The following is a 26715-nucleotide window of genomic DNA, read 5'->3' as shown; positions in this document are numbered from 1 at the left end:
ATGAGGTGTCTTGGGGTTTTGAGTCCAGACAACACTGCACCTGAGGTTTTTAGTTCCTGTTTCATTCTCAAGTCTTGGGAATCCCCAAGATGGATGAACATTCTTGATTGGCAAATTCCACTGAACCAGCAACATTTGGGTTCATGTTGGACAACATGACTTGTAAAACTAGCCATGCCTGTTTAATGAGGTGTGTTTTTTTGAATAGTTGTTTAAGCTTGAACAGATGACCTGGATAGATTTGTGGTTACTGTGGGCACCTGAGGGCAAAAAGGAAGTGGCCTAGTTCTTGTTCCTCGTCACTTCTGAACTTTCGATTTGTCATCTAGCAGCAGAGAAGGGCTCCCTTTTTCCTTTTACATACCATCTTCTGATAAGCTCCTGGGTGGATGGATGGAAAGCTTGGTTTGGCTTTTGGGGTGAGCTCTGATGGCCATGTTGAAAATTATACACCATAAATTAGGTGCAGTCTCTCGTGCCACTTTTAGCTTGTCGACACTCCAAGCTAGATACTAGACACAATCTTGGGCTAAAGTTGGCACTGTTCTCCAGAAATGGCACTGAGGAGCAAGTGAGGAGGGGGTTGAGTTGCAGTGTCCTAAAATACCCCTCATGGTGAGCTTTCTTCTAAGAGCACTGATGGTTAAAGAAGTCTATTGCATTGATTTATAATGTCTTGGTCTGGTCCTTAAAGCAGATACACTCTTCTTTTTAAATTCAAGTGGATAGTATCTCCATCCTTGACTCTTGTATGCTGCATAAATGGGGGGAGAAAAAGTTAAAATTGACTGCGGAGTTGGCATTCATTGAGCCAGTCAGCCCTGAGCACATGATATCACTGTGGTAACCGGTTTTAAGGCCGAGGCCTTTCACAGCTATAGACTAGTCGTATAAATAAAAATTTATGGTGAAAGTAAGAAATACCGTTACTGACTTGCTTAACTCAGACTGATTTGACTTAATTGATTTGTGGATTGACTCTGACTGGATGGGTGTTTAACTTGTATGCATTTTCACTGATAAAATGTAAAAGGCAAATTAAATAATCCGATGAACTGACACAATCTCATTCTGAAGCAAATTAAGTAATCTTATACCGATAAACAGAAGTTGCAGGGAAATGTAGTTTCTATCAAATGAGTCAGAGCTTACCGGTCTGTGGTGTTGCTTCTTGAAGGCTGATCTCTTGGCCAATTGTTTTGAAATGAACTGAACTGGAAGTCAGACTTCTGTTCATTCGCTTCCATGTACGGGTGAGATGGCAACAATATCCAGTTTAGAAATGAGCTGGCTGATCCACTCGTTCTCCATATTGAGTACTCCGCTATTACTGCTCCACTCGGACATTTACTAAAACCTGGGATGGAACGGGATGTCACTGGTTTTAGCAACTATGGGAGATCACTGCCTGAGCGGTCTGTCCTGGGTTTTGGCAACAACTCTCGGCTCACACTCCAGGAGGACTGGTGTAACTGAACTCCCTTGGGGGGGGGGGGAAAGGTTCTTTAATTGTTGGTACTGCACCTTCTTTCAATACAGGCTTGTAGCAGAGCCTAATCTAGGGCACGTAATGCGCGTTTTTGTCTGTTGCACATCCACTTCTTGGGCACGAGAGTGATCTCATGTATCTATTCATTTTGTCGCGTGTTTATAAGTGGAGTGTGTAGTCGTGTTTTACTGAATCTTGTGCGTATCAATTTGTCAGCACCAGCTAGCAAGCGCTGCAGTAAATATAGCGTTGTTTACACACCAATCGGAAAGGACCGAAGTATTCCGAATGGCTTATTTAGCAGGTAAAACAGGTTTGTGAAGTGTTTTAAAAATACCCAAAAGCACATTGCATATCATTCTGTCTCATCCAAACAAGTGTGTACAAATATGATCTTAGAGTAATTATCAGTGTGAAGACATACTAGTCATTAGATTCTGATTAATGGTTTTTGAAGTTTGAATTTGATATTTTCCTAATGCCAATATACACTTAGTTTGATAATGTTTGGTATTATGCAAGTTTTATTTAAAAATATTATGAAATATATCTTTAATCTGTTGTGTAATTGTAGGTACTGTAAGATTGTAAATGATAATTATATACTTTTTAGGAAGTCTGAATTGAGATTATCTCCAGTCCAGGCTTTCGTCTAAACGGGGGAACAGGGGCGCTGCGCCCTCTTACTCTCGGCGTGCGCTACTTACCGACTCTGTGAAAACATCCCAGCAACACCACGTGACAGTGTCTGATCATCAAATATGCTATAATTGCTCCACAAATATTCCAATGATAGTAGATACACCGCCAGACGGTGCAAAAACAATCCGAATTGGCGTTTTCCAGACTGAGGCGCCATGTTTACTTGTCGCGGCTGCTCTCGCGAGATTTGACATGGGTTACATACAAGGTCAGCTGACTTGTAGAGCGAGATTTCTCGAGACTGAATGACCTTTCACCCACCGGCACGGGAGCTTTTGACGGAGTTGTTTTTGTTGACACTTGGGCATTTAAAGATGTCATCCCGCGGCACGAAACGGAAGAAAGCCAAAGACTGTCCGGGGCAGAAGATTATTACTTTTTCAATGTTGACAGACAATTTTGTTACAACTTCCATCTCAGATAGCCTCAGAGCATTTTTCAAAGGCTTTGTGGGGGGGGGACAACTGGCACCATATTTCCCCCCCCCCGCTTCGCTCCCTCGCCATGGTGAGTGCCCTCATACTAAATTTTTTTCTAGAAAAAACCCTGCAGTCATTTATGTCAATCTAGTTAAAACATGGGTAGATTGTTTTTCACTTTCATGAAAGGTGGTCTGAACAAAACAAATGATAGCATTTTTAAATATTTGATAGTGATTTTATTTTATTCAGTCAGATTTTTCATATTAATTAATAGTGGCAAGACTACATGGATTTTAGACTTGACTATAGACCCCTTCGCATGTTTGTAAACAAACCGACCGTTGCCAGGATGCGCGCGCAGCCTGGACTCAAACAATGGCGCTGCCCATAGACCGGCATTATGAGCTGTCAGATTATGCCAAACAATTGTCGATACAAGATCGAGAATGCTACATACCGTAAAATACCAAATAATAGCCCGGGCGATTATTTGTCTCGATCACGTAAGAGACCCGGCGCGTATTAGAGACTAGGCGGCTATTTGGAACAGGTGATTAATTCCTTCTTCACAAACACCTTCCCCAAAATCTACCTCAAAACGGGGAAAAAAATCATTCTCAGATAGGCCTACTTTTAACCAGTATAACTTAGTTTGTTTAGAGTTAGATTACAGATAGCACGGTGCCGACTTCGGGGAATTTTGAAGACGCAGAATGCATCTTCGCATGGCACAGTCGGGGTGGATAAAGGATAAATCGCACACCTTTTCCTGTTAATGACTAGTTAAGCGCATGCTTTACAAAATAATCAAGAAACCACACCATTGTCTGTGCGCAGCACTGTGATTTAATTACTCTGCAAAGTTATGGTCACTTGCTATCACCCTCACCCATGCAGCCTCCGCCCTTTGCGCTTCGCGATGTCTGTCAATCTGAAATTGCATGGAGGGCGCGACGTTGAAGCAACATAATTAGGGTGCGAAGTGTCAAACCAAAGGGTTTTTTCTTATGCTGAAAAATAAGTGACCTGCAGTGGCTACGTACTGTCATCTTGCATTCTCACGTTTCTCTCCAAGACGTCTCCCTATTTGGCCGATATGAGCCTATTCCCCGAGTGAGTTGGTACGGTGGCTCGACCCCGTAGAAAACTTAAAGTTGGGATGAAAGTTAGTTGAATAGGTTACTGACTTGTAGGCCTACATGTTGCCTGCCTGACGCGTGCTTCTGCCCAACTTGCACGACAGATTACTTGTTGAAAAGGCCCCTTGGATTAGATTGGCCGCGAGCAGACTGAAATGCATGTTAGAACGCTCTCACCTTTTTTGTAAAGCGTCTTCCAGATCCGAATGGGTAAGGGCAAGTGAAATGGTATAAGGTCTTTAATAAAACTCGGTGTGTGCTTTGACGCATGCATTCGGCAATTTAGGTCGTTTAACAGAAGCAGCAGTCCAACCTTGGAAACCCGCAGTCCTCAATGTCACCACACACGCTGGCTTTCGTTGGGTATACCCAAAGGGGTGGCTAAGACATCTGTCAAAAGTTACGGAGTTGCATTCCTCAAGAAATATTACGGTAGACCAAGATTATAACATTGAAATGGCATGTTTATTATCACGTAACAAAATGTTGTAAACAGTATTATAGAAATAATTTCATTCATATTGTTTCGGTAGAAAACTATGCAATGCAAAATTGTTTAAACACCAGAAAACCAGAAAAGTGCTGGGCCTCAAGATTCTAGATAGAACGTTCGGATGCTTTTTTTTTTTTTTTTTTTTTTTTTTTTTAAGACCCCGGCGAGTATTCGGAACCGGCCTTTGTCACAACACACGCATACACCCGGCCGTTAAAGGGAACTCGGCGGTTAATTGGAACTTGGCTATTTGGTATTTTACGGTAAGTTAACTCTAACAAGTGGACATCGCCTACCAGATCCGCATTTAATTAAAGAGTGGACGGACGATGTTAGTAAGTTCCCTGGTATACAATGGCCAGATATATATATATATATATATATATATATATATATATATATATATATATATATATATATATATATATATACACACTCTCGTACCTTACTGACAAGACTTCAGTGTACACCCACGAAAAACTTTGTGCCTACAAGTCTTTAGACGCACATGATTGTGCGGGCATGTACAACTTGATTAACAAAATTCATATTCATTTTGTTTTAATCAAATTATGCCAGTGATGTGATGGCAATGTGGCTTTAGCTTCAACAGTAAATCCCAACACTAAACAGCAATGTGCAGGAGGTAATGGCATGAAAGGAATGATGGTGTAAAGAGTGCAGCTAAGAGAAATCAGAGCTGCGTAAAAAGCGAGAGGCAGAGAGCAGAAATGAAACTGAACGGGGCGGGAGCTACAGTAGGTTAGAGCAGTCAACGCAAGTTGGCATTTAGAGTGAGGGCACACAATTTTACCTTTCCATCCTTGCTTTAAAATTGTGATTTTTGGCATACACAAATAACAATGGCACAATCTGGACTGCTTGAGTCAAGCGAGAGCTCTCCTACAAACAAAATTGCATGCAAAGCTAAGTTAACATGCTAACAATATTCATTACATTGTGTAACTATGACCCAGCTAATCAGACAAACGTTACCAAAGTATTTTGCTACATCAATAAACGAAGACTAGAAAGAATAAAAAAGAGAGATTTAATAAATAGCCTGATCTTACCTGTGATGAAGTGGGTGCTGCAAACCCACGCATTTTTGATGGTGCTTTCATCCCGGTCTACACGTTTGATGGCTTGTAGCCATAGACGTCGGCGGTTTTTTTTTTTTTGGAATGGGTGAGATCCTGCTGGAATTCTGTACATTTTAACCCCATCACTGCTACGATTCTGACACCCGACAACACAACTAGGCATTTTTGGGTCCAGGCTGCACACAATTTTCACTTGCGTATGAATGACATGACATTTACTGCGAAGGGGTCTATATCAAATGATGTAATATTAACCTAGTCATATTTGAAATGCAACATTATACTACTGGTGGTCAAATTGGTAAAAATGGGCTAGTCACATGATTTATAGTAAAACAGTAACCTAGTCATATTTGTAAGGTTTTGCTGTATATAATTAGTTTTTGGTCTAAAATCTTTACATTTTTAAAGTTCAGATCTGATCATAATGTTTGTGCAATACTGTAAACTGTGGATAAGTGTTTGCTGATATGGTTTTCATATCACTGTATTAAAGGATATGTATAGTGCCATAATTATATTATATAGATTAACATCTGATATGAGTGTTTGTTACATGTATTTAGTTTTATTAATGAAACTGTTCTGTTTATAGATGTACTCTTAAATATCTACCAATGTATTACTTATTTTTCTGTCCCCGCTAACTGGAACAAATGAGGGATATTTTTACCCATGCTAATATTTTCTGTCCCCTATTTTCAAATTCCTAGATTAGGCTCTGCTTGTAGCTAACACTCAACAGATCGGAGGTCTTGTATAAGTCTTCAGTAAAATGTGCAGAGGAGAGACCACTTCATAGGCGCCCAACGTGCCTGTCAACCGGGTCTATCTTTGCAGTTTGAACTTTCTTGGACCATGAATGCAACATGAATCCACCTGTCATGTTGCTGCACTGGCCAGCAACAGCTGTACATGGCATGGTGATGCATTAGCTCAAAATGGAGGGTCGGCTTTGTGTTTTAGTATAGCGGAAGTGATGAGACCAATAGACTTCCTGTTATGACGTGACAGACATCAAGGTCATTCACCCAGACCTCTACCTATATACACTTTCTATATTTATTCACACTTAAAGCTATTCCTGAGGTCTCAAGGCATTTAAACAATGGTTCCGCATATCTAAGTGACATGTCGAGGCATGTTTGTTTTGCCGGAGTATTTTACTTCCCACACCATTACTTTAAACCTGTTCCTTTTAAGAAGTGCATCTTGTGTGTGAAAAAAAAAAATCTTGTAATGTTGTCCAGAAACAGACTTGATCACTTGTTATAAAGCTCTGACACCAGTGTAAGCAAGAACAATGACTCTCCCTCTGGCCAATCAGAGCAGGGTATGTTCAGTATTTGTGAAATTCATGTGTGATGTGTGTTTCAGGTTTGAGTGGGACAAACTTCTGGAGAATGTGCATTGTTTGATCATAAGTGTGACAAAGACTGACAAGCAGGAAGCTTATATACTCAGGTAGGTCTGTGTCCTTATTGACCTTTGTGTGACTCTCACTTGCTGGCTGGGTAACTAAAGGCGGCTTAGTAATGGAGTTTAGAGCAGTGCTTCCCAACCACGGTGCCGTGGCGCATTAGTCATGGATGCAAACGGTGCACCTTTTGGCAGATGCCACCTTTTTCACAGCTGTCTGGGGGACTTGTGTGCATTTGTGCAGTTTTTTTTTTTTTTTGGGGGGGGGGCAATGCCATTACAGTCCATGAGACATAGGAAGTATTGGCCCTTTTCCACTACCCTTTTTCAGCTCACTTCAGCCCGACACAGCTCCCGTTTCGACTATCTCAGAGCAGCACGACTCAGCTCGCTTCAGCCCTGCTTAGCACCCAAAACTCGCACCGTTTTGGATTGGGGCTAGGGGCGTGAGGAGACACTCCCCTGTGCACTGGTTGGTGAGGAGGAGTGTCCACACATGCCCCGCAAGCACACTGGGATCTGTAAACCTGGAAGAATTACGAGAATTATGAAGCCTTATGCGCCTCGCCTCATCTATACGCTCTTGCCAGTATCTGTTGGCGTTGTCGGTGACAAGCCACAGCACCAAGACCAGCAACACTAACGACTCCATGTCCTCCATGTTTGTTTACTATCCGGGTCGTGAGACTACCACTTAAAAGCTCACTGATGTCACGGTTTGTGCCGCCTAACGACATCACGTGACGTCCACCCACTTTCGCTAACTCCACCCAATGTGTCCACCCACTTCCAGCCAGCACGGTTCAGCGCAGTTGTAGTCGAAATGCAACTCCAACAGCCCCGCTCAGCCCGACTCAGCCGCGTTGGTAGTGGAAAAGTGGCATATGAGAAGAAAACAGTAAAGCCAGTTAGCTGTGCGCCATTATCTGCTGCTGGCTGCACTTCACTGCACGTGCAAGGATTTCCATCAGTCCAACGCAAGTTACGTAATTGGCTTTACGTACGCAGCTTTCTGATTTACTGTTTTCTTCTCATACTTCCTATGTTTCATGGACTGTAACAGCATTTGCTTATTTAGTAATTTTAATACAGAATTTACTTTGATGAAATTATAATCACACTCTCCAACGCCCCCCCCCCCCCCCCCCCCCCCCAAAAAAAAAAAAAAAAACAACTCATCAGATCTGCACGATTCACACAAGTCCCCCGGACAGCCGTGAAAAAGGCAGCATCCGCCAAAAGGCGCGCCGTTTGTATCCATGATTGGTGTACTGTGGGACGTTATCCAATTTCACTTAATTGTTCTGAAAATTATTTACTGCAAATTTGTCTTCGTTCATCTATGCCAGTGAGATACCGTATAGTGACCGGCAGAACAATTAAATACTCTTCCAATAGATGGCAGCAGGTAGCTAATTAACCTGTGGATCTACCTGTTGCCATTCAAACAATAGAATTAGTAATGCTTCGGGTGTGACAGCGGTGATGGCGATAGCAGGGATGAGTTTCCCGCTTTTTCTGAGTAAAAATCGACCTTTTTATATTATACCAAATCTAAGGGTTTTTTTTTTTCATTTATTGAGGGGGGTTGGGGTATGTTCCTTCATGATACTCAAGCGTAATTCATTCCTATAATGTGTTTACATTTGCGCCATCTTTAGTCTCGCAGTAGAATATGCGTTATCTACAGTGTAATTGGCCAAAGCATCGATGGCGAGAGCATGATAGCCAATCATAACAGTTCTTACAAAAGAGAGGACCGACAAGCTCGTCTTTGGCCAAAAAGCTGAAGAAGTCGAAATGATCAAATGAAAATGAGAAGTGACTGAACTATAAATAATTGTATAAAGTGTACATAGACATTATCCCATAAACTCAGCATTCGTTTGATTTAATACGTTGAACATGTATATATGATAGTCAGTAAATCTGAATTAATGCTGAGTTTTGAAAACTTTTCTTCAAAAAGTCTTTTGAAATAATCATATGCAACTAATGAGGACATGTAGAGAAAAGGTCAGTCACCCTAGAAGTTTTATTTAATATATGAACATTTTGATAATGAATAGAACTTAAGTTGAATGTGAATTTAGTTTGTCATTTTTGTTAAATTATAACCATACCCTTGAATGTAGAATTTATTTTTTTAATTCAAGCAATACTCCTATTGATTTGAAACATATTTTCATGTAAATGTATAAGATTTTTTTTTTTTATCTACTACAGCTCCGATTGCAGGAAAGGTTGGGAAACACTGGTTTAGAGCAATGAACGATGCACTTTTTTTGACCCCTCAATCCAGTTCCTTTCAGTTATATGCTGTGTGTTAATATTACTCAACATTACATCATGACCAGGAAGACGTGTTTTCTTCCAGTTGCTTTTGAATTGCACAGACGTGATCTGTGAGTTTACGAGCCTTGCTCAGTATCTGAAATCGCACTACTCGCTTTAGTGAGTTAACAATTTTGTAGTGCTGTGAGAATTATTACACCTGATCTACTGGACTCGTATCACACCATGCATTGTGAAAAGTAGTGAATGGACAGGAAGAAACTCTGTAAATAAAAATGGGAGGAGAGTAGAAAAGCTAAAGTAGAATAAGACATAAAATACAAGAGTAAGCTACAGGACCGAGTGAGGAATTGATCAAAATTGGATTTTTAATAAAGGGTGGCAGCAGTAATGAAGTGTTCAGCCTTGATTTAAGAGCACTATATACAAATTTTTTTTTTTTTTTTTTTGGAAACCCACCAGCTGACTGATCGCCCACATTTTAATTAACAGTAATGATGCAAATAAGTGTGGCAGAGTGGTGTCGGAATCAGTGAGCTCATGCTAGTCCTTTATCTAGAATTCCTGAATGGTGAGAAGGGAGTAGCGAGTGAGTGACTTCAGACAAGTGTGTGGTACAGACTCCAAACTTGTGGTCATTATCTCCAAACTTATTAATATCTAGAACCTGTTAATTAATGCACATTTTGAAAAATTTATTTCAAGGCCTCCCCCACTGCTTTCTGTCGCTCTGACTACATCAGTCACTGTTGCGCTGATTGGTCAGAGCGTTGGCCTATACGCACAGACAGTTTGAAAGACAGCGGTTTGTTCCTCCTACCTGTTTCAGAAATGTCTACGGATCGAGGCCAGACTAAATATTCACGTTTAGTCTGGCTTGCCAGGCTACTGTATTGCAGCTGTAGGTGCCATTTTTATGATGGTGTTTGGTACAAGTAGAACTCGCAATCTCCTGATCGAGAGGCAGACTTGCTAACCACTAGGCCAACTCGTGGTTTAGTAGTGAGATTTCAGATACAGCTTTGGAATAAAGTAGGTGGGAGGTGCTCGCCTGAGAATTTTCTCAAGTGACAAACATGTCTTGATGGGTTCCTATGAGCAGATCTGGTCATGATGAAGAGCTGCTTGGTGAAGGTGCTTCCGGTTTCTTTCGGCTCGTTGAAGCTGAGGTCGTTCTGTTTTTCTCCCCTGCAGCGAGAGTAGCATGTTTGTCTCCAAGAGACGTTTCATTTTGAAGACATGCGGAACCACCCTCTTACTGCAAGCGCTGGTGCCCCTGCTGCAGCTGGCGCGCGAGTACTGCGGCTTTGACGCCATCGAGGTGAGGCCACACTCGGGCTAAAGAATGTGAAGCTGTTCATGATTAGATCAGTTATTTAACTTTTTTGAAGCTGTGAGTGATTCAGTTTAAATTGTTAAACCTCTCTGGTGCTGTAAGTAACTTGTTCATGTTTTCACCATGTCTATAACTGACCTTGGTTTTAAAAAAAAAAAAAAATGGCTGAGGTGAGGCCATCCTTAAAGTTTCCTGTCCACCGGGTGAGCAAAAAAGTTTTCGGGAGCGAGGGATTTTTTTTTTTGTAATTTCTTCTTTTTATTTGCTACAGACAGTTAATTCTGCCCAGCTAACCTGCATTAGTTCCGTAACCCACCTTTTTTTGTTCAGTTCCGTTCTCATTTTGAATAGATCTATTAGGTTCTCCTACAGATCTGTCAGGGTCATTAACAAAGTAGGTAATGAATTTTGCATAAAACTCAAAAGCCGCTTGTAACGTCTCGGATGGCTCAAGATCAAACGAATTTTCCAGTAACGGTTTGTGATGGTCTGACACGGACTTTTTGTAGTTCTAAATCGACCGTTAGGCCTAGTTCGGATGAAATTACAATAATTTGTTTTTCTGAGTCTTTACTATTTTGTTTGCTAGAATACCATTTTGCAATTTCACACTTAAGCAAATGTTTGAAAACTCCAGCTCTCCTTCCTTCATGGTGGCTGCCTTTTTTTTTTTTTTTTTTTTTTGTGCCGCACGACGCATGTGCAGAGCTTATTGGATTCTATATTCTGCACGGAATGCGGAGATGTCAAGTTCGATTTTAGATTTACGAACCTGAAAAAAGTCAACTGGCGTTAAATTTCAAACGGCACTCACCCGGCTGGTGGACCGGAAACAGAACATTTTTTTAATAATGGCCTGGTGAACTCTGCCTGGATGTTGTTCCAGTCTGGAGCAGTTAACTAATCACTTGGAATGCATGGAAGGTTTTTCCCAAACAGTAGCACGTTGTTCTGGGTCCGACTGTACAGTTTGGACTCCAAACAAAACAACCCATGCACACTCCAGTGGTTGATGGGTCATGGATTACGGAAAATAATAGATACAAGTGGTTACAGATGCTAATCATTTCCAGATTAGTCATGGATGTTAGACTGGCTAGATTTCATATGGATGACTGATTAAGTTTAAAACAAATGTTTAGGCTGCCAAAGTTCATAAACAAGTACCTGTTATCAGATCCAGTCCAGGCCTGGAAAAATTGGTCCAGAAGCAATCTTGCATGAGGAACCCAGTCCTGGGTTATTGGTTTGGTGTGACCACAAACTGCAGAGGACTTTTTTTTTTTTTTAATTTCTAGTGGTCAGTATTGTGGGACCAGGCTTTTAAAGCTTGCCTTGGTGGCAAGTTTATACCATTTTCACCCTTAGAACATGTTTACAAGAAGACAAGGTGTCCTGTCATTATGGGATGTACACAGGGTAGTAAAGAGTTAAAACGGCATAAGTCTGGAATGATTGACTGTTGCTGAGGTGAAGTAAATCTCCTGGAAGCTCCACCCTTTACTGCCGTCTTTCATTACTTAATCTCGTGTCTGCTGAAAGTTTACTGGCTTGAGACGGGCGTGTCCAATCCAATGAGGAAGCAAGCTGACCTTCAAGGCTGTCTGGTGTTAATATTCCCCTCCCCCCTCTCAATCACACAGAACTTCTTCTACTCTCGTAAGAACTTCATGAAGCCCACCCATCAGGAGTTCCCCCACCGAAACTTTGAGGAGGAAGTGGGATTTCTCAGCCAGATCTTCCCAAGTATGCTTCACCACATCCCAGTACTCTTCCCTTTCATTTTCAAACACTCAACGCTAGATCGTAAGCTTTTTTTTCTTCTCCACAGATGGAGCAGCATATTGTATGGGACGTCTGAACTCTGACTGCTGGTACGTTATTTATAAATCGCAGTGTTTCATTAGCATTTAACATGCACTGTTCAGATGTTAACCTTTTTTCCTTCCCACATCCTCTGTCAGGTACTTGTTTACTCTGGAGCTGCCGGAGTACTGGGAGAACAAGCAGGCAGACCAGACGCTGGAGGTTCTGATGAGCGATCTCGACCCAGCTGTGATGGACCAGTTCTACATGAAAGACGGTGTTTCCGCTAATGATGTCACTCGTGTATGTTTTTTTTTTTTAAGGTCTATGAATTAAGAACTTATCAGGTTTATCCAGGGGCTCATTGTAAGGTGCCTTAAGACTGTAATTCAGTGGGTGTCAATGTCTCTCTGACCTGGGGATGTTAACCCTTTGATGCAAAACATATGCACACCCCTTCTAATGCACAACATGGGTCAAAAATTACCTGCTTATTTTCCAGGTTTTCATGCTGACGGAGTTTTTCTTTGCCCTGTCTTTTGAAATCAATTTATTTTGTGATCTTTATCTTGTTTTTAATTACCACAAATTAGTTTAATTTTCCTACTTTGTGACCAAATACTTTTTGAATGAATGAACCCTTTGTCATTGTTACCAGTGAAATTGACCAACCTGTCCTTACAGAAGGGGAACAGGCCAGGAAGACAGGGATAAGAGAGAAACACAGTAACATGAGGACACCCCCCCCCCCCCCCCCCCCCCCCATGCTCCTATCAGGAGTACAGTGTGGGAGCATTTAAAAACCTCTGCTCAAGCACACAATAACACAAATACACTTTAAAACACAAGACTTGAGGGGAGGAGGTAGAGGTAACCCAGCGCAAGCAAGCAGCTGTCTGCTCCTGCAGCCATGCATGCAGCACTGGTCACACCTGCTTGTCACACTGGAGGTGAAAATTGGGGAAGGAATGCAAAGAAGGCAAGAGTGTCTCCCAGCAGTGACCTTCTGGGGGAAATGTTGTCCCAGCAATGGCCTTGATCAAGGCCAGTGCTGTTCAGGGAGCTGAATGTCGATAAGAGATTGTTTGGTCTTTTGAACAGATGCAGTCTTTACACCTCCACACCACTTGTCAATTTTCTATTCAATTCCATTTGGTCTCCAAAATACTTATTCCTTGCAAAGCTGCAAGCATCTCCAGATGACAACCATGTTGTGGTTCAAGTTCTATAGCCACAGTCTGAGTGCCGACAGCTTCAATCATATCAGGCAGCTTTGTGCGGCTTTGAACAGCTGTCACCGTTGTCTGATTCCCTTGATATACCAGGGCAATGCCTAATCCAATCAGTAAAAGTCTGGTAATCATGGTTCCGAATAGGTAGATATCTCCAATGTCCTCCACAGACATTCTGGCAGGACAGGTGGGTTTCCCCAAACCCAGAAACTGTTTTCATTAGACCAGTTTATCAAATCCATGCTTTTTTTTTTTTAAGTTTAGAAATTCAATCCAGAAAGAGTCTCTCAAAAGTATAGGCAGACGACATGAAATGGAGCACAAGCAGGAAAAAAAAAGGAGAGCAGAGAAATGCGACCGCCTTCCATGAGAGCATGGAGAAAAATTACATTACTACACATGGGTCATCCAAGTGTGACTTAAAATTAAATGTCTTTAATTTGTTTCAAGTAATTACTTTAGCAGTGAATGGGGCTAGTTATTTATTAGCTAACTAAAGTAGAATATGTCAACAGCTCGGTAGCTAATAGTAATTACTTGTAACTTTCTGACAAGTAATCTACTCACTCTCAAGGTAACCTAAACATAATTTTTTTTTTTCTAAGGTAATGTTAGAACAATTGAAAAACATTGCTTCCATGTATTAGATGGGCAAAGGGCGCTGTGCTGAGCTGTGAAATGTCTGACACAAGCACAATTCACAGTTCCCACCAAACGCATGCAGGTCGTTTCTGACCCCTGTGTGTAAACTTGATGTAGAATTACAAAAGCTGTGCTTGTTCATAACTTACGAAAGGAAAAATAATGATTTTGTGCTAAACAAAAATGAGATTTACTGCATATTTGGAAAAGTAAATGACAAAATGAATGTATTTCAAAAGTATATTATAGAAACACTCAGCCATACATGAAATAACCTGGAAAATGAATGCAGGTTGTTTTTGACCCATTAGAAGGGTAGTGATACAAAAAGGGTTTTTATTCAAAAGGTAAGAAAGGGAAAAAATAAAATAAGGATGTATGATGAAAAACAAGTTAATTGAGGAATATCTTGAATGATGGAATTAATTTATTGCAAAGATATAGAAGATGAAAAACTCAGCCAGGTCACTTTTGACCCATGTTTTGCATCAAAGGGTTAATGGAAAAGGAGAGGGAATAAGATTTTCTGGCACGCAGGAAGCCTGAATAAGTGTGGCAAAAAAAAAAAAATCATCCTTTAGCATTTAGATTACAATAAACTAAACCTTCAACCTGTTTCATGATGCACGTTTTAAGCAACCTGACTGAGATGACTGGTATTAACAGTAGAAATGGTCAAAGGCAGCCGTGATTCATCACACTGATGCCTTCTGGTATCCTTGCTTGTACTTCCTGTATCCAGAAGGCAGCAGTTGTATAGATGCTCATATTTGAAGTCTATGAGAAGCTTGTAGAAGTTCTCCACAAAACCCACACTTCATGTTCATGATGAAGCACTATTGCTGGGTTTCATGGAATGTCACATCCGCCCCATTAGTTATTCCAAACTTTAGCTGGTGGTGAAGGTTCATTGCTTGCATGAAAAATGCCTTCACATTTTCGGGTGAACAAACACTGGCTTTCAAACCTCAGTGAAATCAAAGGCAGTCGAAGCAGGTTTGTATTTTCCCCCTCAGCTCTGTCCTTCGTGGTTTTCTTGCATGTCGTTATTTTGCAGAACTGCTTTTAGTCACAAAGTACTAAAGTCCCCAGCGGTTTTGTTTCCTCCTCACACCTCAGTCCATATACGTGAATTCTTCCCCAGCCGTACAGTTACAATGCACCATGATCACTTGTTTAACTAAGATCCAGGTCTTTAAAGGGCTTCTGATCTTTGTGAATTATTTAACTGAGGAACCAACACAAGTGAGAATCAAGCCAACTGTTTGTGGTGCTTTGTTGTAACCATGTGAACAAAAAGCTTAAACTTGCAGGGGGGGGGCAAGCCAGGATTCGTTCAGCAGCACCTTGATCCCTGGGTCCTTTACCCAGCCACATGGGGGAGGGGGGTTGTAAGCCTCGATACTCTTCCACACTTTCTTCTGTTTTCAGGGCTGTGAAAAATCCGCAGAATTCCGCGAATTTGGCTGCCAAAAATATTTTAGTAAATCATCTAATTTTGCAATAAAAATTGGGGGGGTTCTTTTGCGACAATGACAGACCGGTTTACGGCATTTGCGCCATGCTTACAAACCATGGCATGAATCTTGTGCTCTTTAAACACGCTTTTGATATCGACGGTTTTGAAAAGGAGAATTTCGCGGTATGTCCGTGTCACGGAGGGACATCGTTCAGAGGGAGGACGGGGAGACCGATGTCAAACATTTGACAAGGAAAACGGCATCAAAAATCCATGGAACTGGCAATGGCTGGAGTTTAAAGTCGGTAGTGAATGAGCACATACGGAAGATAAAAGAACCAGGGAACGCTTGCTGCATCTTGCGCCATCAGGATGTGAAGTACGGTTCTGGTGGAAGAACGCGTTTGGTTGACCATGTTAAAGGGAAAAAAAACATGCGGAATTGGTGAAATTGAAGCTGTCGAACTGTAGATTACCAGGTAGACCATCTTGTTCACATTTTATATATTCAATTTATAATAAACAGTTCAAATTAAATGGCATGGTTGAGAAAGTATTTGCTTTCAGGAGATGCTTCAAATCGATCAATATACACAATTTGTTCAGCTTCTGGGGCCCTGTGGGCCCCTGGCTCCTGGGGGGCTGCTCCTCCCAGACCCCATGCTAAAATTGTTTCCTCGGATTTTGTCACTTCTATTTCACAGCCCTGTGTTTTGCAGTGTAGAAGGACGTCTGCAACACAAGAGTTTGAGATGTTGGTAAACTTGACTGAAGGGTAGTTTAAGCCCATGTTTACACTAGACCGTATCAGCGGATCATCAGATTAACGTTTTTAAAACGATTAGCGTGCACACAGCAACACCAATATACGGATACGCTCGGCTCCGCAGGCATCCTGCGCTCCAAATCACTCCGCCCTGAACAGCAAGTGCCCTCTGGAGGGTGCGCACTCCGGCCCTGCGCAGCTCACAGAGCGCGTGAGTGAAGTGATTCGGGACTGAGCCACTGTGTGTGTGATCCCAGCGCAGATCACTTACCACTTGCAAGTGGAAGGATGGCAAGCCTAAAGACAATCATAACTACACAATGGGCAGTATTTGCATCAGTATTTGCAGTATTTTCATACTTTTATACTCTTTAATGAAAGGTGATACAAGGCGGAAGTCTGTGCCGTTTTTCAGCAGTCGCGTCACATGACCAACGCCAGCGAATCAGGAAGGTGGATGTCAGTGACGTTGTCCAATGAGACGCCAGCTAGAGCTCAGCACAGCGTATCCGCGTATTCTCAATGTTTACACAGCACCGGACCAGACACGATCTAGATTGAATACGTGGACGCTGGCGGATTCCCGTTTCCAGGCGATTTAATGTAAACGGACAGTGCATCCGCGAAGAAAACGAGACAGATACGGTCTAATGTAAACGTAGCCTAAGATCGTATGACAAATCTGCCTTTCCCAGACTGTCGGGCTCGATTCTGTTGCACATGGCAATCTTCTGGATATATCTAAAGCCAGCAGTGGCTTCTAGATTACGAGTGTACTCCAAGTTATCGCTAGTTGTTTGTACTACAGCAGGGGTTTTCAAAGTGTGGGAGAGTGAGGGCCCCCCCCCCCCCCCCCCCCAGAGCAAATAAACAGCGCCCCCTTACAATTTTTGTTGCTATACTTAATGTTCCATTTGTTTTTAAATAAAATGGTGGTACACTTTTTTTTTTTTTTTTTTTCTTTTACACATTTTAAACATCTGCTTTTTGGAAACATCTTGAATGTTTTAAATGGTTTTTTTTTTTAAACATCTTGTTTTACATGTCTTAAACATCTCATAGCATCGTTAGCTAGCACCTCTTGGCAGACAGCACACTGTGGCAGTGGAGCATCTTCAGATCCAGTCCATGAAAATCCAAACTTTAAATAATTGTGGTCATACTTCCTTCTTTTTTTGCTTGGCCCAGACTCTGTCTCCTCACTCACTGTAGCTTTAGGTACGAAAAATCGATCCATTTTTGTCTGGCAAAGGCTAGCTGGAGTTCGCTAAACGTCCACAATAGTAACTTCTGGTTTATTTTTCCTCACGTTGCCCCCCGAAGAACTCTGGCGCCCCCTGGGGAGGTGTGCCCCACACTTTGAAAAGCCCTGTACCACAGCAGCTAAGAAGTCATGTGATTGAAACCCAGCAATAAATTAGACAATGCATCACAATTCTAGTCGTAAAGCTGAGGCATGATTGCCCTGGTGTGCCATCTGTCAGTAATTCAGTTGCTTCTCCATGGGTTCTTTTGTTTGAAAGCACTCCTCACTCTGCACACCCTGGCCATTTTGTCAAATTTCTTGCTCATAATTTAAGAATTGGGCCCAATTTTCCAGGCCTCATTAGAATGTCATCCAGTTCTGATCATGTCTCAGTGAATCTCCTGAGAAACACAACTTGGTGGTTTCCAGTTCAACTTGGCGGAGATCTCGCATTTGAAAGAACTAGACCTTCTGCACAACATGTTTATTTTATTAGCATGACTATATTAGGTTAACTTGTAATTCTAGTCAGAAGAGAACTTCATTTTATCATGTGACTTCAGTTCTGGTAGATCTTCCTTCAGGAACAACTTGGTCCTTTGTTTTTTCCTGGTGTAAACAACTTGAGGACATTCAGTCCTGGTGGTTTGGATGGCAGGCCAGATGAGCTGCTACATCCTTGATTTTCTGGTTAAAGCTCCTTGTTGGAAACACCCCGGATTAGCAGTGCAGCAGTGATTCATTAACACAACCTGTGCTGTTTTTTGTTCCATAGATGAGTGGAATTTGTGACCTGATTCCAGGTTCTGTGATCGACGCCACAATGTTCAACCCTTGTGGCTACTCCATGAATGGAATGAAGACGGATGTATGTACTTCAAGGCACTTTGTTAATCTTAGCTAGTCTATACTCTAAAGCAGGGATGCCACGGTGAAATTGATTTAGGGGGCCAGGTTTTTTTTTTTTTTTTTTTTTTTAAGTGGGACCTCGGGGGCCGAATTACACCGTAGGTAACTCAACACAATGGATATACTGTTTTTAAAATGATGCCAACAACACATCGAAGAGGAATTGTATTGGCACCACAATAGCCTCACAATGAGACGTACAATTACATAGCACATATTTAGCCTTTGAAAATGTGACAGACATATCCATACAAGTAGTCCACATTGAGAAATGCAACAAAATAGACTAGGTGCCAATGCCAACACATTTTCTACAAATAACACAAGAGTAAACTGTAAATTATTTTGATCATGTCTATTGAAGGCTTGCACATAAAAGCATTGTTAGGCCAATTTAAAAAAAGTCAAGGCCAAACACTCCTAAATAAGTGCCAGAACAAAGCAATCCAAAAAATAAGCAAAGTGACTTAATATTCAGTAGAAAAACGTACGGTTCTTGAAAAAAGCCAGATATGACCTCACATTACATTGGCTCAACAACAGACGGCACGTTTCCTTTGCCAGTCATACATCTCCAACCCACATTTTCACAAACCCATGCCTATGGCATTAGCCTACTGTACAGCATACATCAGTAAAATCTAGGGCTGTAACGATACACCCAACTCACAATTCGATTCGTATCGCGATTTTTGACCCACGATTCGATACGCCCACGATTTTTTTTTTTTTTTAAATGTCTTTTTAAAGTAGTAAATTTGACTTAACACTTACTTGCATTAACTATTTAATAACAAATAATTCAGACCACTGCAGAGAATGAGTAATATGTATGCAAAAATGAACAAATGTATATCCAAAGACTGTTTTATTTCTCTAATACTGTTGAGCCGGAAGCTCTGTTTTTTTCGGTTCTGAAAGTCATTTTTCCAAATCGTGTAAATCCGTTAAGATTTTTTTTTTTTGGGGGGGGGGTGGCTGTCTCACTCATAGGGCCAATGATTTTCTGTGATCGCGGAAAACAGACGGAAATTACGGAATTTTTATGGTGAAACATTGCTCACGTGTCAAAATGTAACTGCCGCAGAAGGCTTCCGCCCAAGCAGACATGCCTTCAGTGTTGCCAGATATTGCTAACGTTTTCCACCCCAAAATATGTTAGCACCTAAACCTGCCCAATCTGGCAACACTGCATACCTTTCCGGTCAAGTGATTGTGATTGGCTTGTGGCACACCTAGCCAGCCAATGAGCTGCTTGTTTACAGATTCGCTCCCCGCGTCACAACCAGAATGGCGACCGCTTAAAAGAAATGAATGCTCTGCCAGTGGCGAGTGTGGACGTTGCGTGACTCGCAGAAGATTGTCGCAGGCCGGCGGAAAAACGACTTACTAATAGATATAAAAAAAAAAAAAGTAATTTAAGTTTAAAATGTAATTTTAAATAAGAAGTAAAGTATTTCATAAATTGAAGTTTGGAAGCGCCTCTGTTTTTGGGCTGAGGAGAAGTTTGAAAGGGTGTACCGCGATTCTGCCTTGTATCGCGATACGGATCGTGGCTCTGTGTATCGCGATTTCGATACGCATATCGTTACAGCCCTAGTAAAATCCAACCCATTTTATTCCCTCCCAACCATATCACACAGGAATGGGAAGACAAACCTACTTCAGCTACATTTTACTTGTTGAAGCTAGCCACCTTTTAACTTTCACTAGCTTGTCAACATTGGGGGACGGGTTCTGGGCCGTGGCTATTTTCATAACGTCATTGAGATGTTCGTGTGTCAGGTGATTACGCGGTTTCGATTTATTAATATTCATCACAAAAGGCCTGCTCACATAAATATGTTGTCCCGAACATGTACACAATATTTTGCCTGCAAATGCTGTCATAACTGGGTACTCTGGCGGCAAGTATTTGTAGAATGATTCGATTGCAACAGATGTGTACTTATCCTTCAACGGCACGCAACACTGCAGGCTAACATCATGCAGCAGCAAAAGACAAACTGAAATTCCACGAAAATTGAATAAAAATAAAACGTCAGATTGATTTTTTTTTAAAGGATGTGATGTCCAATCGGGCCACTTCCAGCCCGTGGGCCGTAACCATGGCATCCCTGCTCTAAAGCATGTAGAACTAAGACTTGGTAATTAAATGGACTTAATGATGACCCGTGTTCTCCAGGGAACTTACTGGACTATTCACATCACCCCTGAGCCAGAGTTCTCATACGTTAGTTTCGAAACCAATCTCTCCCAGTCGTCCTATGACGACCTCATCAGGAAAGTTGTGGACATCTTCAAGCCAGGGAAATTTGTGACTACGCTTTTTGTTAATCAGGTAAGTAGATGAGACGTGCTTGAACCGTGCATCGTTTTGGTTCTGTATACTGAAGGATGTTTTTCGTGTGTGTAAAACAGAGCTCCAAGTGTCGCAGCGTGTTCTCGTCTGCGCAGAAACTCGACGGCTACAGGCGCCTGGATCGCCAGCTGGCCCACTTCAACGACTACAACTTCGTCTTTACCAGTTACGCCAAGAAGCCGCAGCAGAGCTAAAGATGAGAAAACGCAGAAAGAAAGCAGCCGCGGTGCTCTGCTGCGCCGAGCTGTATTACTGTAGCTGTATCGCGAGTTTATCTTGTAAACGTCCTCGTACCCGATCCGTAGATATGTTGCATGAAAGCTCTTGTGTCGATGTAGATATTCTAGCTCACTCTTGCTGTGATCTTGAAGTGCATGTAGAGTTGAGGAGCCTCCCTTTCCTGCAGGTGTCCCCCCTCATCCTCCACAGACAGGGTTTCCGTGCCCACTGAGCAGGGACCCTGGCATGCTCAGATCGATGGGCCTGTTTTAATCCCCTGCCTGATCTTGAAATACAGCAAAGATTAATTTATAGAAATTGAATAAATGTGTATAAAACCCTGACTCTCCATGACTGGTTCCTAATAAAGTACACAAACCAGGTCTTTTTGGGGAGGAGGAGGGAATGTGCACACACGAAGTGCACCAAAGCATCTTGCTTTAAGCTACAACTTTATCATTCCACGCCTCTGAATGGAGAGTCGGTGAATGTAGATGTAATGGCTCTGTACACACATGAATGCTTGGGTTTCCCATCATTGTTCAGGCTGCCAAAACAATGCATATCCCTGGATCTGAGCATGTCAGGGTTCTCCTCGATCATTCCACACTTAACAGTTGCATCAACTGTGCTGCTTTTTTTTTTTTTTTTTTCTTTTTTGGGGGGTAGGGTGCAAAACAGTGCGATGATCGAGCAAACATGACTCCAATGCTACCACCTCCCCTCCAGACTGAATGTGGTTATGACCTTCGTCCATCTGTTCCCTCTTTGACTCAACTTAGACCTTTTCTCATGGGGATGGGAGATGCTAAACGGTCATTAACCCCATCAAGTAAGGGGTCATCTGTAATTTATCATTAGCATGAGTCTACAAAGAGTAGACTTTTAAGCACACCCCCCCAGTGTACAGTAGCGGACAAAAAAATGGATCTACGTGGAATAGGAATTCAAAATAAAACCATGTCTTGTATTACTTTTTATTAAAATCGGATGACAGGACAATACAAAGATACACAAGGCGGGTCCAGAAGTTTTCATAGAAAGCAAGCGATTCATTTTTGAAAATTAGGGACGGTCTTTTGGCTCATGAACAATAGGAAATCCATCCCTTAAAAGTGTCGCTGTTTTTACCTCTAGATTAAATGTTGAAAATAAATAAAACACATTTTGGAGCTAGGGCTGGTCGTGCAGGACATTTCATTCTGAAATGGAAGAAAAGACTGACTGCTGACGCAAGTACGAAATACCCCTACGATATCCTACATACCGTTTTTACGAGAGAAATAATCCCGAATTGTAAAAGTCGACTTGATTTTTTTTTCCATCCAGGCGATCGCGTGCCAGCACAGCTCACTTTGCTTTGAAATGTTCGTTTTTGATTCTTTCCAAGCAGCCTGTCCTGCCCTAACTGCCTCCTGCCGCTTCTCAGATGAATGCAGGAAACGGCAAACGTTTAAAAACTGCTCGTACTCGTCTGAAGGAGTCTTGTGAATAGCGATTTGTAAATGCGGTCAAAATCTGGGTCAGCCATCGTCGTATTGAAGAAAGAAAGCGTGTAGAGCTAGCTGGCAACACCGATGTGGCGCGAAATTTTTAACATGGCGGCCGCCGATTCGCACGTTGACGGCTCGTTTTTAAAGAAGTGTACGCCTGGTCATTAACCCCCTCCCCCTGCGTAGGGTTTGTATGCTCGTGATAATGATAAATTATGGATGACCCCTAACCAGTCTTTGCCAAAGCACCTTTTTCTCTCTAGCTCAAAGTTTCTCAGCTCAAGCCTCGGTCACCTATAAAAGATGCTAAACGTTAGCATTTACCTCTTTTTCCGTAAAATTTTCAGACAGGGAGAAAATGACCGCATCAGTAAGATTATGAACTGTGCGTGGTAAGAGAGAGCAACTGGACTTGCTTGAAGATTCTTGATGTTTCACCTCTTACCTGAAGGGCTTCTTCAGTTCTGTTTGACGAATGGGGAGTATCGGGTAACAAAACAACCGCTTCACAGGCGCATGGCTCAACACAGGAGAGCCAGGTCCTCAGGCCAGAACTCTGCTGTCTATCTTCATCTTAACAAAGGACACTCGGTTCGGCCAGACAGGAGCGTTGGTATGAGCGAGGAGCCATTTTTGTCAACATGGAACGGCCATCGCTGAACAGAGGTGGTGGTCTAAGACATCATTTATCAGCCACCTACGATGCAGTCCTTGGCACACTTCCCAGACAACTGCATGCACACCCAAACCCAGCTGTTTTCACTGACTCACAGGAGGACTTGTACCCTGTCCACACTAGGGATTTTGTACCGATACGATACTAGGCCATTATTAAAAAATGTTCCATTTCCGGTCCACTGGCCGGGTGAGTGCCGTTTGTACGGGTGAAATTTTTTTTTTAACGCCGGTTTTTCGACATTTTTTTCGGGTTCGTAAATCTAAAATCGAACTTGACATTTCCGCATTCCCAGGGCTTTCCACTAAGGCTCATACTAGCCAGCCATGACAAATAAATAGCACAAAATAAACTCCTGTGCACGCAGTTCCCAGGATTAAATGCATTTTCCACAGACCATTTATTTATTCACTTTACTCAAATACAAAGTAAAACGGCAGTAAATCATCTTTCTTTTCTTGCGTATTGCATCATGAGGCGTTCCTGGCTTGTAAATCTCTTAATTTCGGTGCATGACACATTCACGCAGCTGAGTGCGCGCGGATGAGTTACTCTCCCTTGATCAACGGTTCAGTTTGACATTATTGTCAGTCCGTTAGATAAACGTTTAATATTTAGAGCCTGTGGGCTACAAAAATAGTCATTAAAGTAGCCGGCTGGACTTAATTGTGTGGCCGGCGCTTGTGGAAAGCCCTGTCGAATCAGCTCTGCGCATGCGCCGTGCGGCACAAAAAAACGGCAGCCACCATGAAGGAAGGAGATCCGGAGTCTTCAAACATTTGCTTAAGTGTGAAATCGCAAAATGGTATTCTAGCGAACAACAAAATAGTAAAGATTCAGAAAAACAAATCATTCAGTGATCATTTTAATAGTGTAATTTCATCCGAACTAGGTCGATTTAGAACTACAAAAAGTCCGTGTGTCGGACATTTTAAGTACCTTTGTAAAAGTTTTGCAAATGTTGCAGTCAGCATTTAAAATGCTAACTTAAAGTTTTTGTACAAGTTTCAGTTGATTAAACTGTCATTTTATTAAATGTGTCTGCTTTTGTAATAAAAAAGTACTGAAAGAAAAAGCAAACACAGCATTGCGATTTCTTATCCATCCATATATAATTAAAAAAAAAATCCCTTCCTCCCGACTGAAATTTTTTTTGCCCACCCGGTGGACAGGAAACGGATTTTTTTTTTTTTTTAAGGATGGCCCTACTTTCATAGTATCGAAAGTAGTAAACACACTAGCGCTTCGCTGTAGTGTGGACAGATGAAGCGGTTCTGTATCGATACAAATATAATGCGCAAAATCACACGCCTCAATCGATGTCTTCGCTGAATAAAGTAGCGAAGAACGGAGATTCATTTCTTTCTCAACTACCTCGCGTGTTTTATACGATTCGACTGAATAAATAATCATATAAATGACTTTATATGATTCGACTGACCACCAGAAATACAGACTGTACATTGACAACAAGAAGCGCACACGTTTCATCCGCCATATTCTCGGAAGGAAGTTACTCGGTAACCATGGAAACATTTCACACACACGCACATTTCTCGCTAGTATGGACCGATGCACTAAACTGTACCGGTATACTTTGTATTGATACAGTTATACCACTATCGTACGTGTGGTATCGTAAGTGTGAGCACAGCTTTAGTCAGACGGAACTGAAGAAGCCTTTCGGATGAGAGACGAAACATCTTCAAGAATCTCCAAGCAAGTCCAGTTGCTCTCTCTTACCACCCACAGTTTACTCTGAGCTGGATGACCAAGCATCTTCACAAATTATGAAGCCTCTCCAGCTGCTAAACATGAAATAAGGTGGTGTACTAATCTGCACCGGGTTTCCCAAAAGCCTCAACACGAAGAGCGGCTTAACTAGGAGTACGTGTTCTCAGTGTGATGCTTTTGAGAACAGGTTTTCCGACCTGTCTAAACCCTCTTATATCTACTGGTGCCATCAGGGAAAGGTAGCTTCCCATGTGGACCATTTAACAAGTAGTAGTTTTTTTTTTTTTCCTCTAAACCTTGGGGCATTCCTTTTTTTTTTTTAACTTGCATATTTTTTTGTACTTTTTCTATATCGTGGACCAAGTGCATTTTTGTTTGGCTGGTATTTTTCTTCTCCCAATCAATTCTGAGGTGGATGAATTCAGGGTGGGTTCCCCCTCCTGCTCTCTGAGGATGAGGATGGCTGCTCTGGATGGGAAGGGAAACTTTGCTATTCTGGTTCTCTTGCTATTTCCTTGGTTGATCAAGATGTGCTAAATATCTGTACTGAGCTTGATGCGTTAAAGACAAATAAAACGTCAGCAACTTTAAAGGTTTCTTTTCTTGGTGTCCTGGAGCCACACTGTGAGAGGGAGTTTCACACAAATCCAAGCCATCAAACTGAACATACTGGAGTTGCGGTTTCTTTTTATTTAAAAAAAAAAAAACGCTATTAAGTCACAGAACATTGAGTACCTTTTACAATAACGTGAATACATACAAACTTGCATCAGCTTCTAAAAAAAAAAAACCTTAATCTTGCCCTTGACAAGTTTTTTTTTTTTTTAAATCCTCCTTAATTAAATCCTGATTTTATTGGATTACAAAAGCAACAGGGTTCTCTACAGGACCCATTTCTAGACTTTCTACCCACTGGCATTTATAAACGTCGCCCTGAAGGTGCTTTGTGGTTTGGTTTCCGCAACTAACAACATTACACTTCCCCATTGTTATACTTCACCCCTCCCTCCTCCCCACGCTGCCATTTTGAAGAGCCCTGGCTGTGAAAATAAATATACATCATTCGTAATTACCAAATTGAATTAATAAAGCAGGGGTGGAAATTAATATTAAGCACAAAACTAAACTGATAAATTGTGGAGCCCGGAAAAAGGCGGCCTTGCCTCAGGACGAATGGAGCCCTGGTTCATCGGACTCCGTGCTTGCTGAAATTGGATAATGTTGATGGAATCTTACCCCAAAGAACGCTGTGAAAGTGCCGAGTTGCGTCTGGACGTTCAGTTCATGAACTTCCGAGATATGACACTAAAGCAACAGTGGGTGAGGTTTGTGCAAACGAAGCAGGCAGATTTCGTGTCGCCTAGGGTGGTCCCAATTTTTTTTTTTTAGGATTTTGTTACAACCACCTTACCTTTTTTTTTTTTACATTAAGATTGAACAATGTTTAGAGGTGCCACAAAGCCATTAAAGTTTTCACTCAAGACACAATATAAAATAAATGTGGCTTATTAACTGTTTCATATTAATACAAACAATACAGTAATAGAACTTCCTGTGTTCAAAGTAACAATAGCTATTACTTGTCTGTGATTTTCTAAACCCTTCGGTATTATGGTATCTTGTGGAGATAAAAGAACACACTAAGGCAGGGGTGGGCAATTATTTTTTCCATGGGGCCACATGAGAAACAGAAAATTTAGTGGAGGGCCGGACCAAAAGGCTGAACTAAATTCTGCATAATATTAATTGTATTTCTTTATATAAAGCAGTAAA

At 41.7% G+C, this 26715-nt stretch overlaps 1 protein-coding gene across 1 annotated transcript in view; it reads left to right on the top strand.

The window, feature by feature from the left end:
* The window catches only part of amd1 (adenosylmethionine decarboxylase 1), a 36602-nt gene extending 11068 nt beyond the window's left edge, over positions 1–25534 (top strand). Inside the window, exons 2-9 of the mRNA XM_060913899.1 lie at positions 6726–6812; positions 10257–10383; positions 12042–12144; positions 12230–12272; positions 12363–12507; positions 18325–18417; positions 20644–20799; positions 20880–25534. Coding sequence (XP_060769882.1) covers positions 6726–6812; positions 10257–10383; positions 12042–12144; positions 12230–12272; positions 12363–12507; positions 18325–18417; positions 20644–20799; positions 20880–21014 — 889 coding nt within the window. The 3' untranslated portion in view covers positions 21015–25534. The remainder of the gene's footprint in view (positions 1–6725; positions 6813–10256; positions 10384–12041; positions 12145–12229; positions 12273–12362; positions 12508–18324; positions 18418–20643; positions 20800–20879) is intronic.
* Positions 25535–26715: the final 1181 nt, after the last annotated feature.

The sequence above is a fragment of the Neoarius graeffei genome, chromosome 2, assembly GCF_027579695.1.
Source record: "Neoarius graeffei isolate fNeoGra1 chromosome 2, fNeoGra1.pri, whole genome shotgun sequence".
Classification (NCBI taxonomy): domain Eukaryota; kingdom Metazoa; phylum Chordata; class Actinopteri; order Siluriformes; family Ariidae; genus Neoarius; species Neoarius graeffei.
The sequence above is the reverse complement of the archived record's forward strand: the minus strand, read 5'-3'. Positions and strand labels throughout refer to the sequence as shown.